Raw genomic sequence first — 17288 nt, 5'->3', positions numbered from 1 at the left:
GCTTCAGCTTCTCAAATTCTCCGATTTCAAGCATGAGTTATCACAGCTGGTATATTTGCCTTTTTTCTTACCAAAGGTGGTTTCTTATTTGTGCTGAAGAAATGGAGTTGATTTTCATGTTTTAAGCCAGAAGAAAAGATGTCGTCTGTTTTTAAAGTAACATTTTCAGGGAGCCAATTTATAGTTCATCAGATCTTTCCACAGAAAGTACAGTTCAGTGGCTTTGGTCATATTCACAGAATTGTGTAATGCTGACCATGATCAAATTTTAGAATGTTTTTATCTATAACACACACACACACACACACACACACACACACACAAAATTTTCTGTTCTGGTCCAGTGTTATTGATTGCTAGCCCCAAGCAACTGCCAATGTCCTTTCTGTCTCTATAAATTTCCACCTTCTAGACAGTTCAATTAAATGAATCCATGCATTGTATGGACTTTGTGTCACTTAGCATATTGTTTTCTAAGTTCTTTCATGCATAAGTCGGCATTTCCTTCTTTTTCATTGCTGTATGATACTCCACTGTATGGATAGGCTGAATATTATTTGATGAACATGTGTTTCTTGTTTTTGGCTAGCCTGAACGATGTCACCATGAATATCTGTGTTCAAGGTGGGGGCATATATTTCATCTTGGGTATAGGTGTAACTTCTAGGTGAGAGGTGACCTCTAGATTTAACTTTGAAGAACTGATAGGATGGTTTCCAAAGTGGATGCACTATTTTGCATTCCCATGAGCAGTTTATGAGGGTTCTGATTTGTCTACCTTCTTTCCAGCACTTGTTAGCATCTGCTTTCACTGTAGCTAACCTAGTGAGTATGAAATAGTGTCTCATTGTGGCTTCCATTACCATCTTCCATCGAACTTTTCTGACCCAATCAGAGATGCTTCTGTGAAGAGCATGTCTCAGGCACTGGAATATATGTCTGACCTACAGATCTAGTACTTATCTTCATGGCATTTAGATATTCAGATTACAATGAATATTTGCAGAGGCAGAGGCCAGCCTAGTCTATATATTGAAACTCTGATTCAAAAGGAGGAAGAAGAGGAGAGTCATTGATGGATCAGAAAGCCAGGTGAAAGGAGCTAGGTGACAAGCTTCACATTAGTGGTAATGGGAGAACTGTTAAAGCTAGAGTATGCTGGGAGGAGATCTATTTGGACTTCTCCTTCCTTTCCTGTTTCTTTTGACTGGCTTTCGCAGCTGAAGACATTTGGAATGTACTTTGCCATTTTACTAAACCTCTCTCTTGATGGAATATCCCCTCACATCTTAGAAATAGTCAGGGCTCTTGAAATCTCACACATTCTCAGTGCTTTCCAGTATTTCCAAAGAGAAATTCTCTACTTGGGTTGATGGGCACGGACAGATGAGTCTGGCTGGCTGCCATCTTTTTTCCTACTTGCAGCATGTGTTACAGGGGAAATAGAGGTGCCTATCTTTTCAACTGGCTGTAAGATTTATTCTCTGTTTCAAAGAACTACTCTTTGAAAGAGTGAGAAGTTATTTTTAGCCTCTAAAATGTACTTATTTAAGTGGATGAAAGGTATTCCTTGGGCTGATTTCTCACCACACAGAGTATGAAATATGTGGTTGCATTGCAGTCTCCAGGAACGTGTCCTTACATTTAACAGGCACATATGTGGCCATGGCCATGGCCTGACAGGTAGGTGATCTCTGTTTCCTTTTCTCTCATTTGCATAATCCAGACAGTGAGACAAAGCTGAAGCTCTGAGAAAGGAGAAAGTGCCTAGACTGTGTGTTTGTATCAGGAAAGAAAATGGAATAAGTGGTCCAATACATTCTTCTGAAGAGGATGTTCAAGCAGCTCTCTTCTATGAGTGCCTGTCACATGTTAGCACTTGCTGGAATCTTCCAGAGGCTTGTTAAAATACACTGGGCTATGTGCCTGTGTGAAGTATCTGATTTGGCAGCCCTAGGGTGGGACCCATAGGTTATGTTTCTGCCAACCTCCCAGGTGATACTGATGCTGTTGGTCCATGGACCACACTTAGAGAAGCAGCCTTCTCAAACACAGAACTGACGCTTATTCACTGTGGTCTGGGTGTGGCTGTAATGAAAGCTAAGAGAAGCCATCCCACCACAGACAAGACAAAACAAATCATCCAGAGTCTCACAGCCAGAGTTTTCTGCGCCACACCTTCTATTAACTACAGTGCAAGTGGTGATTACAACCCGGCATCATCCTTGCTTTCCATTACTGCTGAGATTTCATCCACTGGAAGGTTTGTGTAAATAGCTCCTGGAGAAACACCTGATGCTGTTTGTGTGTAGTAACTGTAGCAATAGCAACAATTGATTCTTTTGTTTATGCAGGCCTGGGATGAACCTCTCTGAGCCCATCACAGCTTCACTTTCCTGATGGAGATGGTGGGGTTGGGTACACTATTCAGGCCTGCTATGGTTCATTGCTTCTTCCTTGTTTTGTGTCTGCTCTTTAGGGTGCCAGTGCTTACATTCTGAATTACTTAATGTACATTCTATGGGCATTGCTGTTTGCATTTCTGGCTGTCTCCTTGGTACGTGTATTTGCACCATATGCCTGTGGCTCTGGCATACCTGAGGTAAGTTGTGGCTGAAGTCCTGTGTGCTAGCTATAATCCTCACAATAAGCTTACTAGATAGGCACAGTTAGTTCACTTAGTAGTTAAGGAAACTAGAATAAAATCCAGTTAAGTAACTTCCCTAAAGTCTCTAAGCTGGCAAGTTGTGAGGTGAACCCAGCAGTCTGGCTTCACAATGAGTACTGTATTCAGCAGTTTTGATCTGTTGCTTCCCAAATGATTAGACCTCTGCCTTAGAAGCCAAGATAAACTCTTAAAGCCTGAAGAATCTGGGTTCACAAAGCATTCATGTAAACATGCTACTGTAGTAACTCTATGATGTAATGTGAAAAACAGACAGTAGTGGAGGAGTATTGCTGGGAAAATTTACTGGTGATCACAAGCTTTTGCCACTTTTTTATTTTCTGGTGACAGGGTAATAGGAATCTTTGAAAAATAATTCTGGGGGTTGGAGAGATGGTTCAGAGGTTAAGAGCACTGGCTGCTTTTCAGAGGTTCTGAGTCCAATTTCCAGCAACCACATGGTGGCTCACAACCATCTATAATGACATCTGGTGCCCTCTGCTGGTGTGCAGGCAGAACACTGTATACATAATAAATAATTAAAAAAAAATCTGCTTTCAGTGCATACACTGGGACTATGCCTGTGTGAAAGTACAGTTCTTGTAAATAATTTTCAGCAATTTGATGTAACCACTGTATCAAGGAAGTGACTTTATCATTCACTGAGATCAAACTTGAAGCCTGGGAGAATCTGCTAGGTCAAATGATGGTCATTGAGCTGATGCCTGGAAAATCCTGGGTAAAATGCTAACCAGAAATCATAACATGTCTTGCACATTATCTCTAGTTAGCACACTTGCATTGTTCCTTGCGTAGCAGTCGAGAGGGTAAGTTGAAAGTTGTGAGTGAGCTGATGGTGGCACTGAGTCCCTGTCTCGCCTCTTACTTAAAAAAAAAGTATTTATTTATCTTTGGATACAGTTTTCCATGTATCTCATGCTATCTGAAAACTTACTATGTAGTCAAAGATGACCTTGAATTACTTATCCTTCTTCCTCATTTTTCCAGGTGCTGGGATTACAAGTGTAGACTACCAGCATGGGTTTATGTGTTGCTGGGGTTTGAACCCAGAGCTTTGTGAATGCTAGGGAAATACTCTACTAACTTAACTACATCCCAGTTCTAGTTAACCCTGTGTTGTGCCTTCCTACACTGATGCTGGTCACACAAAGGAATAAAAGATATATAAGGAAGATGTACTGAAACAGTACAATATAGACTTGTTTCAAGAGTGTAAAATATGTATTGATATGTCATACTGAATTTTTGGCAATTTATTTTGACATTTTACTTCAAGAACATCCAACCAAACTGCTTTACCTAACCTGTCTTATTCAGTGTTCTGTTGCTGTGAAAAGGCCATGACCATGACAACTCTTATAAAGGAAAGCATTTAATTGGGGTTAGCTTACAGTTTTAGAGGTTTAGTCCATTGTCATCATGATGGGGAGCATGGTGACGTGCAGGCTGACATAGTGCTGGGAAAGTAACTCAGAGTTCTGCATCTGAAAGAGAAAGAGCCACTAGGCTTATCTTGTGTTTTTGAAACCTCAAGGCCCATCCCCCAGTGATATAATTCCTCCAACAAGACCACTCACTGATGCCTAACATATGAGCCTATGGGGGGGGCATTCTTATTCAAACTACCTCATTCCACCCTATTTCCTCAATATAGCTAATTCTGCTCTAAAGAAGTGTATACACTTTGAAAGCATATGGTGCTATGCAAAATGGCACACTAAAAATCACAGAATTATGAGGAAAATGGGTCAGAGTGTAGTCACAATGCTCAAAACCTGACATATAGGAGGAAAGAACAGCAGCACAGTGTCACACATGTTAAATTGCCCCCACATATGTAAATGCTACAATAAATAAATATTTCACATGTTGAAAAACTTTGATGTTTGCTTGTAGAAAGTGGGGGCTAACAGCATTGCAGTTTGTGAGAACTAAGGTGGGATGTATTCCAAAATTAACAGAAAGTGGTCACAGCAGGTGTAGACAGCCATGGCACCCTAGTACAGGTATGAGATGGTAGATTAGAGGCATATTAAAATGCACATTTTGTGTTTTCCTGTACATCTCAGTTCAACTAGAGACACTTTTCTGCATTCACCTTTTATTTCTCCTGGGGGAAATTATCTGTAAGCAATCTCAAAATTCGCATTATGCTTAAATTCTTCTCTGATGAATGAATAGCATGGGTGGCATTTTGCATTTTTAAAGCAAGCATTATCACAGAACTGACTGTTTTAACACTCAAAGCCTAAGGCATGCTGAACAATAAAAAGGATGGATAATTATTACTGTCCCACTTCATGATCTTACTGCCCACTAGTAGGCATGTTTTTACTCAAGCTTTTTGCCAAACAGGAAGATGGCCATTAGGGATTTTAAAACAGCAGTAAAATGTACACTGGATCAATCCTTGTCTCCTTTCCAAGAACCATTGATGAATGGTGCTGGTGATCTTGTAGACAGATGTGACCTTTGTCTTTGAGTAGCTGCTTGAATGTTTCTTCTCCAATGTGAACATCTTTTAAAAGACATTTTTATTTATTATTACATTGTGTTCAATCATGTGATGTACACGGTTGAAGTGGGGCTCTACACATGCCATAGTGCCTGGGTAGAGATCAGAGGACAACTTTATGGAATCAGTTCTCTCCTTCCATTTTCATGTGGGTGCTGGGAATTGAACTAAGATCACTAAGTACATTGGCAAGAGCTTTTACCTGCTGAGAGATGTTACTGACCCCAAAGTAGATACCATTTTTGTTGACAATTGCACATTCAAGTTTCTTATGTGATAAAATGACATGTGAAATGGATAATACTCATAACAGTGATGTCAAGTGTGGAAAGTAAAAAGTGAATGGATACCTTAAGTATAGGTCTATTTATATGGCAGCCACAGGTAGCTAAAATGAAGCAACCTATGTACTAACTTGATCAAGAAATGCAATGGAATTATTGGAAGTGGAGGGGGAAGAAGGAAGGTTCTGCTGGTAAAGCAAACAGAGCTTCCAAAGATGTCTGCCCTTGTATTTCTTAAACGTGGTGGAAAGTATAAGAGCACTTGCCCTACCAGCACTCTTTTAGCCACATACAGTTACTTGATAGAGTCATTTCTCTGTTTTCAGAGCACTCGTGGTAGTCTGAAAGTTTTGTGAACCAATGGAGATTTCACAGTTGAGGTAGGCTGGTATGAGTCAGCAGTAGCAATGCCTGCACTGTAAGTGTAGTAGAGCTGGAACTCCTTCGCCTAGGAAGACAGAACCAACCATGGTTCTTGAAGAAGATGGACAAAGTGAAAAGCTTATGTAAATCCATATTTTTGTGTGTGTATATGAAAAGAAGCTTCTCTGAGTCAAAAGCCAGATCACTGTGGACACTGACTTAAAGTAGGGATTGGGGCCATGCTACTTTACATTAGCAAAGATATGGGCTGAACTGCTTAGAAAAACTACTGTGTCTTACTGGAGTCATGTGATCTGCTGGAATATGTTGTATGGCAGATAGCACAAAAGCAGACTTTGAACACAATGCACATAGGTACATACATATTCACTTCACTTTATGATGCTGAGACCGAAGGTCTTGAGCTATTGAGCTACAAACTAGTCCAAAGTCAGTTTTCAAGATTGCTCATCCCTCTAAGAATTTTCTCCCACAATATTTTGATTATTTAAAATGAAAATCTCTTTGGAAAAAAACCTCACTATATAGCTCTAACTCTGTGGAACTACAATGTAGCCTGGGCTGGTCTTGAACTTTTTATCAGTCTTTTAATCTGTGCTTCCTGAGTCTTGCCTGGGATTACAGATGTGCATCACTATAACCATTTTAAATGCTAATTTAGAGAATTTTTGTGTAATAAATGCACTGTGTAAGTTCTGTAAAGCACATTTGAAGATGAACTTGAGCTGAGAAGATAGCTCAGGAGGTAAGAGTGCTTGCATGTGCAAGCATGAGGGCTTGAGTTGGAATATTCAGCATTCAAGTAAAATTTGAGCTTGGCTATACATCCCCATAGGGCCAGTATTGTTGAACAGAGATGGGCATATCCTGGGAACTCACTGACCAGTCAGCCTAGCTGAAATAGTAAGCTTAGTGCTTAGTGAGAGACCCTGCCTCAAGGAATAAGTAAGCAGACAGTGATAGAGAAGACTCCCAGCATCCTCCTCTAGTGTCTATAAGTGCATACGTGGGTGCATGGACCTGTGTGCATACCCATATACCACACATACCACACATACATGCAAGTAAAATAAAAGTGGACACTTGTGGTTTTTTGGACTTCAAAGTTTGGAGAAAACTGAGTTCCTTTTGGAACTCTCAATTCCAAAAAGCCGTGATTGTTCACTACCACCTGGACAAGAAATTACATCCTCTCAGAACTTATTCTTCACCAATTTCTATTCTTCACAATATATGAACATTCATACAAACATTTATCAATTAGAAAGAGCTTTGGTCTTAAGGGTAACACCACCTAGTAAGAGTCTCTGCAATACATCTCACTAAAGCCCTGCTTGCTTCAGTCTCTATCAGTTCAAATTAAAGTAATTAGATTTGGGCATCTCCCGGGAACGAATTTGCCTTCTTATTTCTTAATTTGATCATGACAATTTTATAAAATTATTTTAAAGAATTACAAAATAACTATTACATTGTTCAATTTACCACATGTCATTTCTGGCAAAGGCTTGGGTAATTTAGATGCTTGTGATTTTCTAAGTGGTATTATGCTTTTAAAATGCACCCCGGGGTATAAATCCATATTAACTAACTGACAAAAATTATAGATATTTTTATTTGAGGCAACACAAAAGGGCTAGATTGTGGCAGGCATAATCAGACATCTGTTCCATACAGAGTTCTGATATCCCCAAAGCACAGGCTCAATTAGGGCAACTACCACTAGTTAAATACTAGTTTAACCACCACTAGTTTATCTGAGTAGTTAAATGCTAGTTCAAGAAATACTGTCTGACTATAGTTAAGGGTCCTGGCATATGTTCTGTAGGAAGGAGCTCACAGAGAATTTTGGGATTCTCTCTCTCTCTCTCTCTCTCTCTCTCTCTCTCTCTCTCTCTCTCTCTCTCTCTCGCTCTCTCTCGCTCTCTCTCTCGCTCTCTCGCTCTCTCGCTCTCGCTCTCTCGCTCTCTCGCTCTCTCTCCTCTCTTTCTCTCTTTCTTCCCTCCCTATCTCCCTCTCTCTCTTCTTCTCATTCTCTTTCTCTCCTCCTCAAATTGAGAAATAAAAAGTATTATCTGAGTGACTCTGTGGTGCACACCACTAACCTCAGCACTTGGGAGGTGGAGGCAGGAGAATTCGGTCTGCTTGGCCTACGTAGTGAGATCATGTCTTAACCCTAACCCATTAAAAGGCAAGAGGTCTCTATCAAAATCCTGAGATAAAGAGTCCTATGTACAGTCCTTTGAAATGTGAGGATTAGCCCATTCATAACCTCTCCAAGTCAACAAAGTAATACAATACAAGTAAGCATTGAAAGAACAAATTATGTTTCAGTGATGACCCTTAAATATTGAGAAGTTATGGATATTTGTGTTACTTTCTATGAGAGCAGAGCATTTTAGAATCATCTAGCCATAAAATTCTCTTTGCCTTGGCTGCATCTCTGGGCAATTACATTAGATCTCTGTAGTGAGCGTTAGGCCTTGATTAGATCTCTGTAGGGAGAGCTACTCCTTGATACTTTCTAGTTCGCCGAGTGATTCTGATGAGGTTGAGAAGCATTGTGTTCAATGTGTAAGAAGTTGTTTTACTTGGCTGAGTAATGCCCACAAGAAGACATTTTCATGTTATGTAACTGACACTGAAAAGGGAAAACATTATTCTATAACATAGTATACAATTGGGAAAACTGGCTGGGAATTTGATTAACTGACCTAGTATCTCATGAATCTAATCAGGGGCTTGAAAGTTGCTAGCTCAATACTCAATAGTAAACATTCACTCTTTTTTTTTAATCTCATTGTGCCAGAGTTTGGAGGTATAAAAGTATTGAATCACTTGGGGGAGTGGACTTCAGTATACAAAGTCCATCATAGATACTGGCATCCAGTTGAATTCTAGGCAAAGATTGAAATGTACTTGTACTTGTAGGAATAAAGCCATTGTTTGGCATTGACAAAATGGAGCAAGTCTGCAAAAGAGTAAAATAGTTCTCCTTTACTCAAAAGTGTTTTTCATATGACACAATAGGAACAAAGTATATGATTGATATGTATGGAAACAGCATAGTGAAATCCATTATTTTGTATGCTAAAATTATCTATTTAAAAAAGCAATCTATGGCTGGGAATGATGGTGCATACCTTTAATTCCAGGACTGGAGAAACAGAGGCAGGTGAGTTCAAGGCTAGCCTGGTCCAGGTAGTGAGTTCCAGGACAGCCAGGGTCACTTAGTGAGACCTCCAGCTCAAAAGAAAAAAGAAAAAGAAAAGCAATCTGTGGTACTTCCAATATACACCCTAATTGCAAAAATTTCATAAGTGCCTAATTAAAATGAAAAAGGCATTAATGTTAGGTGGACAAAAAGACAAATGGAAACTTATTTTGGTTGCTGTAATTGTTCTATTTTGTTAATTACTGGTGTTAAGCTCTCTCTCTTTTTTATTTATTTATTTTTTGTTCGTTTGTTTTTTGAGACAAGATTTCTCCGTGTAACAGCTCTGGCAGTGCTGGAACTTGATTTGTAGACCAGACTGGCCTTGAACTCATATAGATCCCCCTGTCTGTGCATTCTCAGTTCTGAGATTAAAGGTGTGTGCCACCACCACCCGGCTCCGTGTTAATCTCTTACTGGTCTTAATTTTTGAATTAAACTTTAATATGGTATATATACAGTTTGATATAATATGGGTTTCAGGAGTCCATTGGGGATCTTGGGATGCTGCTACAAAATTCTAGTCAAAGGAACTGAGCTAGCCTTCCATCCCTATGACTTAGTCTTATTCAGAGTCATTGCAGCTTCTTTCCTAGCCATGGACCAATGTTGTTCATTCCCCCCACTCTCTGTCTTCTATTGCAGATAAAGACCATTTTGAGTGGCTTTATTATCAGAGGCTACCTGGGGAAATGGACGCTGCTAATCAAGACTGTTACCTTGGTACTGGTTGTGTCTTCTGGCCTGAGCCTTGGGAAAGAGGGGCCACTGGTGCATGTGGCTTGTTGCTGTGGCAACTTCTTCAGCAGCCTTTTCTCCAAGTATAGCAAGAATGAGGGCAAGAGGCGTGAGGTGAGCCAGCTCCCTCCCTCCTACAGGGGACATAACTTCTTGGAGTCCCTACGTCATCCCACCTGCACTAAAGTCCCCAGAGCCCACCTTTAACTTCTTGCTTTGCAGGTGCTTTCGGCTGCAGCTGCTGCTGGTGTCTCTGTGGCCTTTGGTGCTCCCATAGGAGGTGTGCTCTTCAGTCTGGAGGAGGTGAGACGGGGGAGAATGGGCTTTTGTGGTTTTGAGTGGCCAGAAATATGGGGTGGCTGACAGAGCACAAAAACTATTGAACAAGGTTCATGCAGTAATTTAAGGAACACAATTTCTACTGTTAAAATGTGTTCTCAGGTACTGTTTTCAAAATTGCCAATAAAAAATTTGTGGAGATTTCTAGTGTGGGAATATAGACCAGCTAGCTTCCAACTTTTGGTTTCGGGACCTAATGGACCATTCCGGGATTAGTAAACATTCCTCTGAAGAGTTCAAGGGAGTTAACTATGTAGGTTTCAGGAGCCACACACTTTTTGCCACAGCCAACTGACTATGTCCTTGGAGCAATATCTGTGAGTAGGCATGGCTACGTGGCTGAAGACTTTCTTTATGGGCTTTGAAATTTCACCTTTATTTAGTTCTTATGTGTCACAAAGATGTTGATCTTTTAATGAATATCTCAGGGTATAAGTAGTTACTTTTGTTCCCCTCACCATTCATAAATATAAAAATTCTGCTGCCATAGAAATATATTTTCTGGGCAAGGAGTTGACTTGTAGACTAGAATTTTCCAGCCCTTTATCTATTCTGTTGTTCATACAATAAGAATTATTGAGTTTGGGAGGACTTCTGTGACATGAACAGTATTATGAGTACATATATTAATTTTTATCATTTTTGTGGTGTTGGTGATGAAACTCAGGGTCTTGAGCATAGTAAGCATACTATACTCCCAGCCTTCTGTTTCTCTTAAAAAAAAACATCATTTTGGTTAAAGCTGTCTCACTTTTGTTATTTACTAAGTTTTGTAGTGCTGGATATTGAACCCAGGGTCTTATGACTGCTAGATAAAAACTCTAACACCAAGCTGTATCCAGAACTCAGCTCACCAGTCTACGTTTAGACATTAATTCCCTTAAGTGTCATTGTTGGTGCTTTTTGGTCACAAGTAAACATAAACTGATAAAATGAGTAGCATATACTTTTGATTTTAGTCTGTGTCTTATATCAGGTGCCAACTGTTCACCCAAGAGAAAGGCTGTGAGCAGTCCTTTCTTTGGTCACTCTCTGATTTTCTATTTGTTTGTCTCAGGTCAGTTACTACTTTCCCTTGAAAACCTTGTGGAGGTCATTTTTCGCAGCCCTGGTGGCGGCATTCACACTGCGCTCCATCAACCCCTTTGGAAATAGCCGCCTGGTTCTCTTTTATGTGGAATATCATACACCCTGGTATATGGCTGAACTCTTCCCCTTCATCCTGCTTGGAGTCTTTGGGGGTTTGTGGGGAACCCTCTTCACACGCTGCAACATTGCCTGGTGCAGGAGGCGTAAAACTACCAGGCTGGGGAAGTACCCAGTGTTGGAGGTCATTGTGGTGACAGCTATCACTGCTATCATCGCCTATCCCAATCCGTACACTCGCCAGAGCACCAGTGAGCTCATTTCTGAGCTGTTCAATGACTGTGGGGCTCTTGAATCCTCTCAGCTCTGTGACTACATCAATGACCCCAACATGACTCGGCCTGTAGATGACATTCCAGACCGGCCAGCTGGAGTTGGGGTTTACACGGCAATGTGGCAGCTGGCCTTGGCACTGATCTTCAAAATAGTCATTACTATATTTACCTTTGGCATGAAGGTAAGTGAAGTAGAAAGAAGTAGAGGAGGGCATGTTTTATTTTGTTCTCCAAAATAAAATTACGATTTGAAGAAGAAGAACACTGACCTTTCTTGGATGTTCTCATGTGCTTGGTCTTCTTTTAACCAAAAGGAAACAGTTCTCTAAACAGCAAGTGTATAAAGTAGAGATTTTATTCCCATTTTCTTTTTTAGTTTTTTTTTTTAAGACAGGGTCTTACTGTATAACTCTGGCTAGCCCAGAACCTGCTATATGTAGATTAGACCAGCCTTGAACTCACAGAGATCTCATTGCCTCCCAAGTGCTGGTATTTAAGGCATATGGTACCACATCTGGCTGTTTTCATTTTCTAGTTGAAGAAGCTGTAGGTGGATTGGTTCCACCCAATTTATAAGATATTTATGGGATACAGAGCTGGATACCAAGTCATCTCATTGCCTTCTTAGAAGCACAGGTTTACCTGCTGAGTGGGTGATGGCAGATAGTGGGCAAACAAAGCCCAGTTTGGCCTCCATTTCAGTCAGTAAACATCCCCTGAGAATCATCTGTATCATGAGCAATATACTAGGTCTGAGAGGTACAGAGCCCAAAGCAGAATGCTGCCCTTGAAGGGTACATGGCTCTGGAGAGACATACCCAAAGTCAGCATTTTGAGAATCTGTACTGTGCAGCTCACATGCTACATCATCATCATGATGGCACAGAGTAATTGCTCCCCTGTCTGGATTTAGCTAGGCCTATAGCATGGGCTGTTTGCACACACCTTTTCTTGATGTCCTTTGAGAGCGGTGGATAATAGCACATGCTTCCATTTTTGGAGAAAAGACAGGTTCTTTCATTCTGTTTGAAGCACTATTTTAACCCTGCCCATATATATATATATATATATACCTCCAAGGGCACTGAGACATTATTGCTTTCTTTTTCTCTTTGAGGTGGTGTCTCAATGTTTAGACTAGGCTCTGTCTGAACTTGTCCTCCTGCCCTCCTGAATGCTGGGATTACAGGTGTTAGTGCCATGCCTGGCCAAGCTGATCATTTTAAAGTAGAGAGTTCATTGTCATTATGTACATCCACAATATAGCATAGCTATTGTCTATTTAGATTCAGAACATTTTCATTCACTCAAAGATAGTTATTCTCCATCCTCCCTTCCTCTAACTCTTGCAGCATTCATGTGTTCTCTGTCTGTGGATCTACCTATTCTGGTGGCCTTTTGTGTCTGGCATCTTTCATTCATCATCGTGGTTTTGAGGCTTATCCAATGTTGTACCATGCTCTAATACTTTGCTCCTTTTATTGGAGTATTTCACTATTGTATTTCATTCTATGTATTTTCCACATTTTCTTTATCCATTCATCTTTTGATGGACATTTAGATTGGTTCCGCCTCTTAACTGTTGTGAATAGTACCGTTATTTCTATTTAAAAACTTATCAGAGCTGGGTGGTGGTGGTACATGCCTTTAATCCCAGCACTTGGAAGGCAGACACAGGTAGATCTCATCAAGTTTGAGGCTAGCCTGGTCTACAAAGTGAGTTCCAGGACAGCCAACACTGTTATACAGAGAAACCCTGTCGAAAGAAAGAAAGAAAGAAAGAAAGAAAGAAAGAAAGAAAGAAAGAAAGAAAGAAAGAAAGAAAGAAAGAAAGAAAGAAAGAAAAGAAAAACAAACAAAAAACTTATCAGAATATACCATTCATACAGAGTTGGTCGCAACTTAATGAATTTCCACAAACTATGTGTGGCCATTACTGTTGTTGTGTGGTATTCTACAAATGTTTTCTTTTTACAGATTCTCAGAAATGATGATTTCATAAAGCACAAGATGGGTAGAACTCATTAAGCAGATGACTCACCCTTAATCTTCAATTCCTATCAAAGGAGTTTGTCTTGGTGTTCAAGGAAAATGCTATCAGTACCCTTTGTGCTTACTAAGGAAGGCCTATTTTGAAGTTAAGGGGGAGTCCGTGATTGTGGACTAAGGGAAATTCAGAGAGACAGTTTCTTAAAGATCATTCCAGGCTCTAGAAATTGCACAGGAGGCTGCTTCCGTCACTTCAGTGAGGTTAAAAATCTGTCTCCATCCTCAGATTGATGGCTGCTGGGGGTGGTGAGAAGAGCAGCTGCTGTGAGGTCTACAAGCTTGTGGATTCTCATTGAGCATGGGAAGTCAGGGCTCCCGTAGCACACGTATATTCATTCACCAGCCAAACCAAAATATGTTTTCATTCATAAAAGTAGAAAACTCACCACTACCAACTACTATTACACCACACAGTATGCCTCCTTGCTGCCGCTAAGATGGCTGGAAAATATTCTGAACGCTTCTTGGAAAATGTGTTTAGTCAGGAAAGGGAGATTTTTCTCCTCTCTCCCTGATAAGTGTCCAGCCAGCACCCTTTGAAGAGGGTACTAAGTCTTTGAAAAGCGTTTGGGGGATCCAGGACGGCTATGGTGACACAATACACTCAGTTTCTTTATTTTACCTGGGAGCAGTTGGAGGCCTTTCTCATCTATTCTCATGCTGTGGCTTGACATTTAATTTTCAAAGCCAGTGTGAATGACACAGCTAGGGGAGTGAGAAAGTGGTGAGAGGCTCAAGTGACAGATGCTGGCTTGGAAGTTATCTGCAGTGAAGCTTATCAGTCTTTAATGCACAGCAGGCAAAGGGGCTGTCTTTAAAGGAGAGGAAATGAAAGTGTCAAACTGTGTTCTTTTTGAGTTGCAGTGGAGTTCAACAACTAAGCCACTGAGCAGGTCAAATCATTTGTCTCACCTTTTCCCAGCTTGTTTTGAAGAACTGTGTCTCCTTTGAGGACCCAAGCCACATGCAAATGTGTGGGGGTGGAGGGATTTTCACTTTCCCTGGGACTGGGTGATGGAACTGTGCCTCCTTATCTCAGGCTACCTTTTCTCTCTGTGCTCCTTCGAGATTCCTTCAGGCCTCTTCATCCCCAGCATGGCTGTAGGAGCCATGGCAGGCCGGATGGTGGGAATCGGTGTGGAGCAGCTGGCCTACCATCACCATGACTGGATCATCTTCAGGAACTGGTGCAGGCCTGGAGCGGACTGTGTCACACCAGGGCTTTATGCGATGGTGGGAGCTGCAGCCTGTCTAGGTACAGCCATGGGTGGGGAAGGAAAGGGGCAGGGTGCTGATTTACCTTAGAGGTCACACAAGAAAGAAGAGATGGATTTGATCATTGACTTCACTCTGGATAAGGTTAGGCTATCCTCTAGTAACAAGCAAATTCTTACATCTTGGTAGCTCATGTCTTGTTCAACACACACATACACACATACACAGACACACACAGACACACACACACACACACACACACACACACACACACACACCCCTATCTTCACATGTTAGCAGAAGATTCTCTTCTGTCCAGTCATTTAGAGCCCAGGCTGATGAAATCTGTACTGTCTTTCAGCTGCACCATCTAGAATATGGCTTCTCAACAAGGAGTGACTCGGCCTCTGGTGATATTTGGAGACATTTTCCTTATCATAACTATAAGTGGCACTTGTACATAGTGGGTAGAGGGCCCAGAAGCTGCTTAGCTTTCAAGCATAGCACCTTCTTGATATCATAGAATAGCCAGACCCCAAATATCTCATGTACTAAGGTTAAGAGATCCTGCTTTAGGTTTATTGGAGTAGGATTTAGTTGGAATTGCCTTTGAATACCTAGGGATTCAAAGCCAGATCCCTGTCCAACCTAATATTCTTAATAATCTCCCCCAACGTTTTGGCTTCTGAATTGCTTGCACTGTCAGGAGCCTGGATAGTCTGGTAGGATCCACTCATCAAAGGGCCAGGCATACCCCCTGGAAGAATAGACACCCATGTTCCTCATTGAAGTGGAGCTCTGTCAGGCAATACAGGTCCCTGATGCAAGGCTGGGTTTAACAGAGCCTGAGCATCATGTGGGACTGACTCCATGGAACAAGTATGAGAAGGACAGAAAATTCTCATTAAAGAGCCTGCTTGGGCTGAAATTCTGGTCTGTAAGCATTTCTGTTTGCACAGATCACACATTCATGGGGTCTGTGGCTGAGCTTTCAAATCCCACTGTCCTTTTCTGTTATAGGTGGAGTGACAAGGATGACAGTGTCACTGGTGGTCATCATGTTTGAACTGACTGGAGGTCTGGAGTATATTGTGCCCCTGATGGCAGCCGCTGTCACCAGCAAGTGGGTGGCTGATGCCTTTGGAAAAGAAGGGATTTATGAAGCCCACATCCATCTGAATGGGTACCCATTTCTCGATGTGAAGGATGAATTCACCCACCGTACTCTGGCCACTGATGTGATGCGGCCCCGGAGGGGAGAACCACCATTGTCAGTGCTCACCCAGGATAGCATGACTGTGGAGGATGTGGAGACACTCATCAAAGAGACAGACTACAATGGCTTTCCTGTGGTGGTCTCCAGAGACTCGGAGCGCCTCATCGGCTTTGCCCAGAGACGAGAGCTGATATTGGCTATAAGTGAGTACAGACATGGAGGCTCTCACCTTTCCCTCAGAGGCTAATGGTAGCTTTTGTGACCCTAGAATCAGCACATGGGTCCCAGGGAGTTCACTAAGTCAAGGGCTTCCTTGACAAGCCCCTAATATGTCACTCAAGTCTAAATGGTCAGTCCTAAACCTGTGCTCATATGGGTAACACTAATTGGAGTCAATACATTATGTGTGCATTCATATGTATATATGTAATAACTATAGAAGCAGAGAACACGAAATTTAGAGGAGGATATGGCAGGGAAACCTAGGGGGAGTTGGAAGGGGAGGAGAAGGAGTAGAAATTATATAAATACAGTGCACTCATTATGATTATGTATTTGTATATACAAAATTCATTAGGATTGAAGGAAAAAACATTTTAAATAAGCCAGAGTCTTCCAAGTCTTGATTTAACCATATTTGTCACATGGGATGAGGTTAAGATACAAATTTTGAGCTGGGCGATAGTGACGCATGCCTTTAATGCCAGCACTCTAGAGGTAGAGACAGGTAGATCTCTGAGTTTGAGGCCAGCCTGGTCTACATAGTGAGTTCTAAGACAGCCAGGGCTACACACAGAAGCTCTGTCTCTAAACATCCAAAAGAAAAAAAAGACACAAATTCTGATTGAACTGGCCCACTGGGGGCTGAGACTCTATATTCCTTCTGAGCTTCCCAGGCATGCCAGTGTTTCTGCCTCCAACTCACATTGTGAAGAGCCAAGGTCTAAAGGTTTAAACTCAAGCCCTGGGGTAGATATTCCTGGTTAGAAAATGGTTACTGTGGGTACAGGCAGACATTGGGGGGTCTATTCCTGCTAGGAGGTGTGCTGCTGCTGCTGCTGCTGCTGCTGCTGCATTTTTAAAAGAATTGTTGACTAAAGCTGAAAGGAAGGAGTGCTGTGAGAATAGTTGAACAGCATGGCTGATGTCAAAAGTGGACTTTCAGGTAGCGTAGTCAGCCCACTGAAGTGGGGAGTTCAGCTCTGCACAAGTCTTTGCTTCAGTCTC

General features: G+C 41.5%; 1 protein-coding gene across 4 annotated transcripts in view; it reads left to right on the top strand.

The window, feature by feature from the left end:
• Nucleotides 1–17288, top strand: part of Clcn4 (chloride voltage-gated channel 4) — a 72117-nt gene that overhangs the window by 35646 nt on the left and 19183 nt on the right. For all 4 annotated transcript variants that reach the window (XM_042269689.2, XM_006994314.4, XM_076562285.1 and 1 more), the window contains exons 6-11: nt 2480–2602; nt 9729–9935; nt 10044–10124; nt 11218–11763; nt 14699–14885; nt 15866–16264. In XM_042269689.2, the coding sequence (XP_042125623.1) occupies nt 2480–2602; nt 9729–9935; nt 10044–10124; nt 11218–11763; nt 14699–14885; nt 15866–16264 (1543 nt within the window). The remainder of the gene's footprint in view (nt 1–2479; nt 2603–9728; nt 9936–10043; nt 10125–11217; nt 11764–14698; nt 14886–15865; nt 16265–17288) is intronic.

The sequence above is a fragment of the Peromyscus maniculatus genome, chromosome X, assembly GCF_049852395.1.
Source record: "Peromyscus maniculatus bairdii isolate BWxNUB_F1_BW_parent chromosome X, HU_Pman_BW_mat_3.1, whole genome shotgun sequence".
NCBI lineage: Eukaryota > Metazoa > Chordata > Mammalia > Rodentia > Cricetidae > Peromyscus > Peromyscus maniculatus.
Note: the sequence above shows the minus strand (reverse complement) of the source record. Positions and strands in the feature narration are given on the sequence as shown.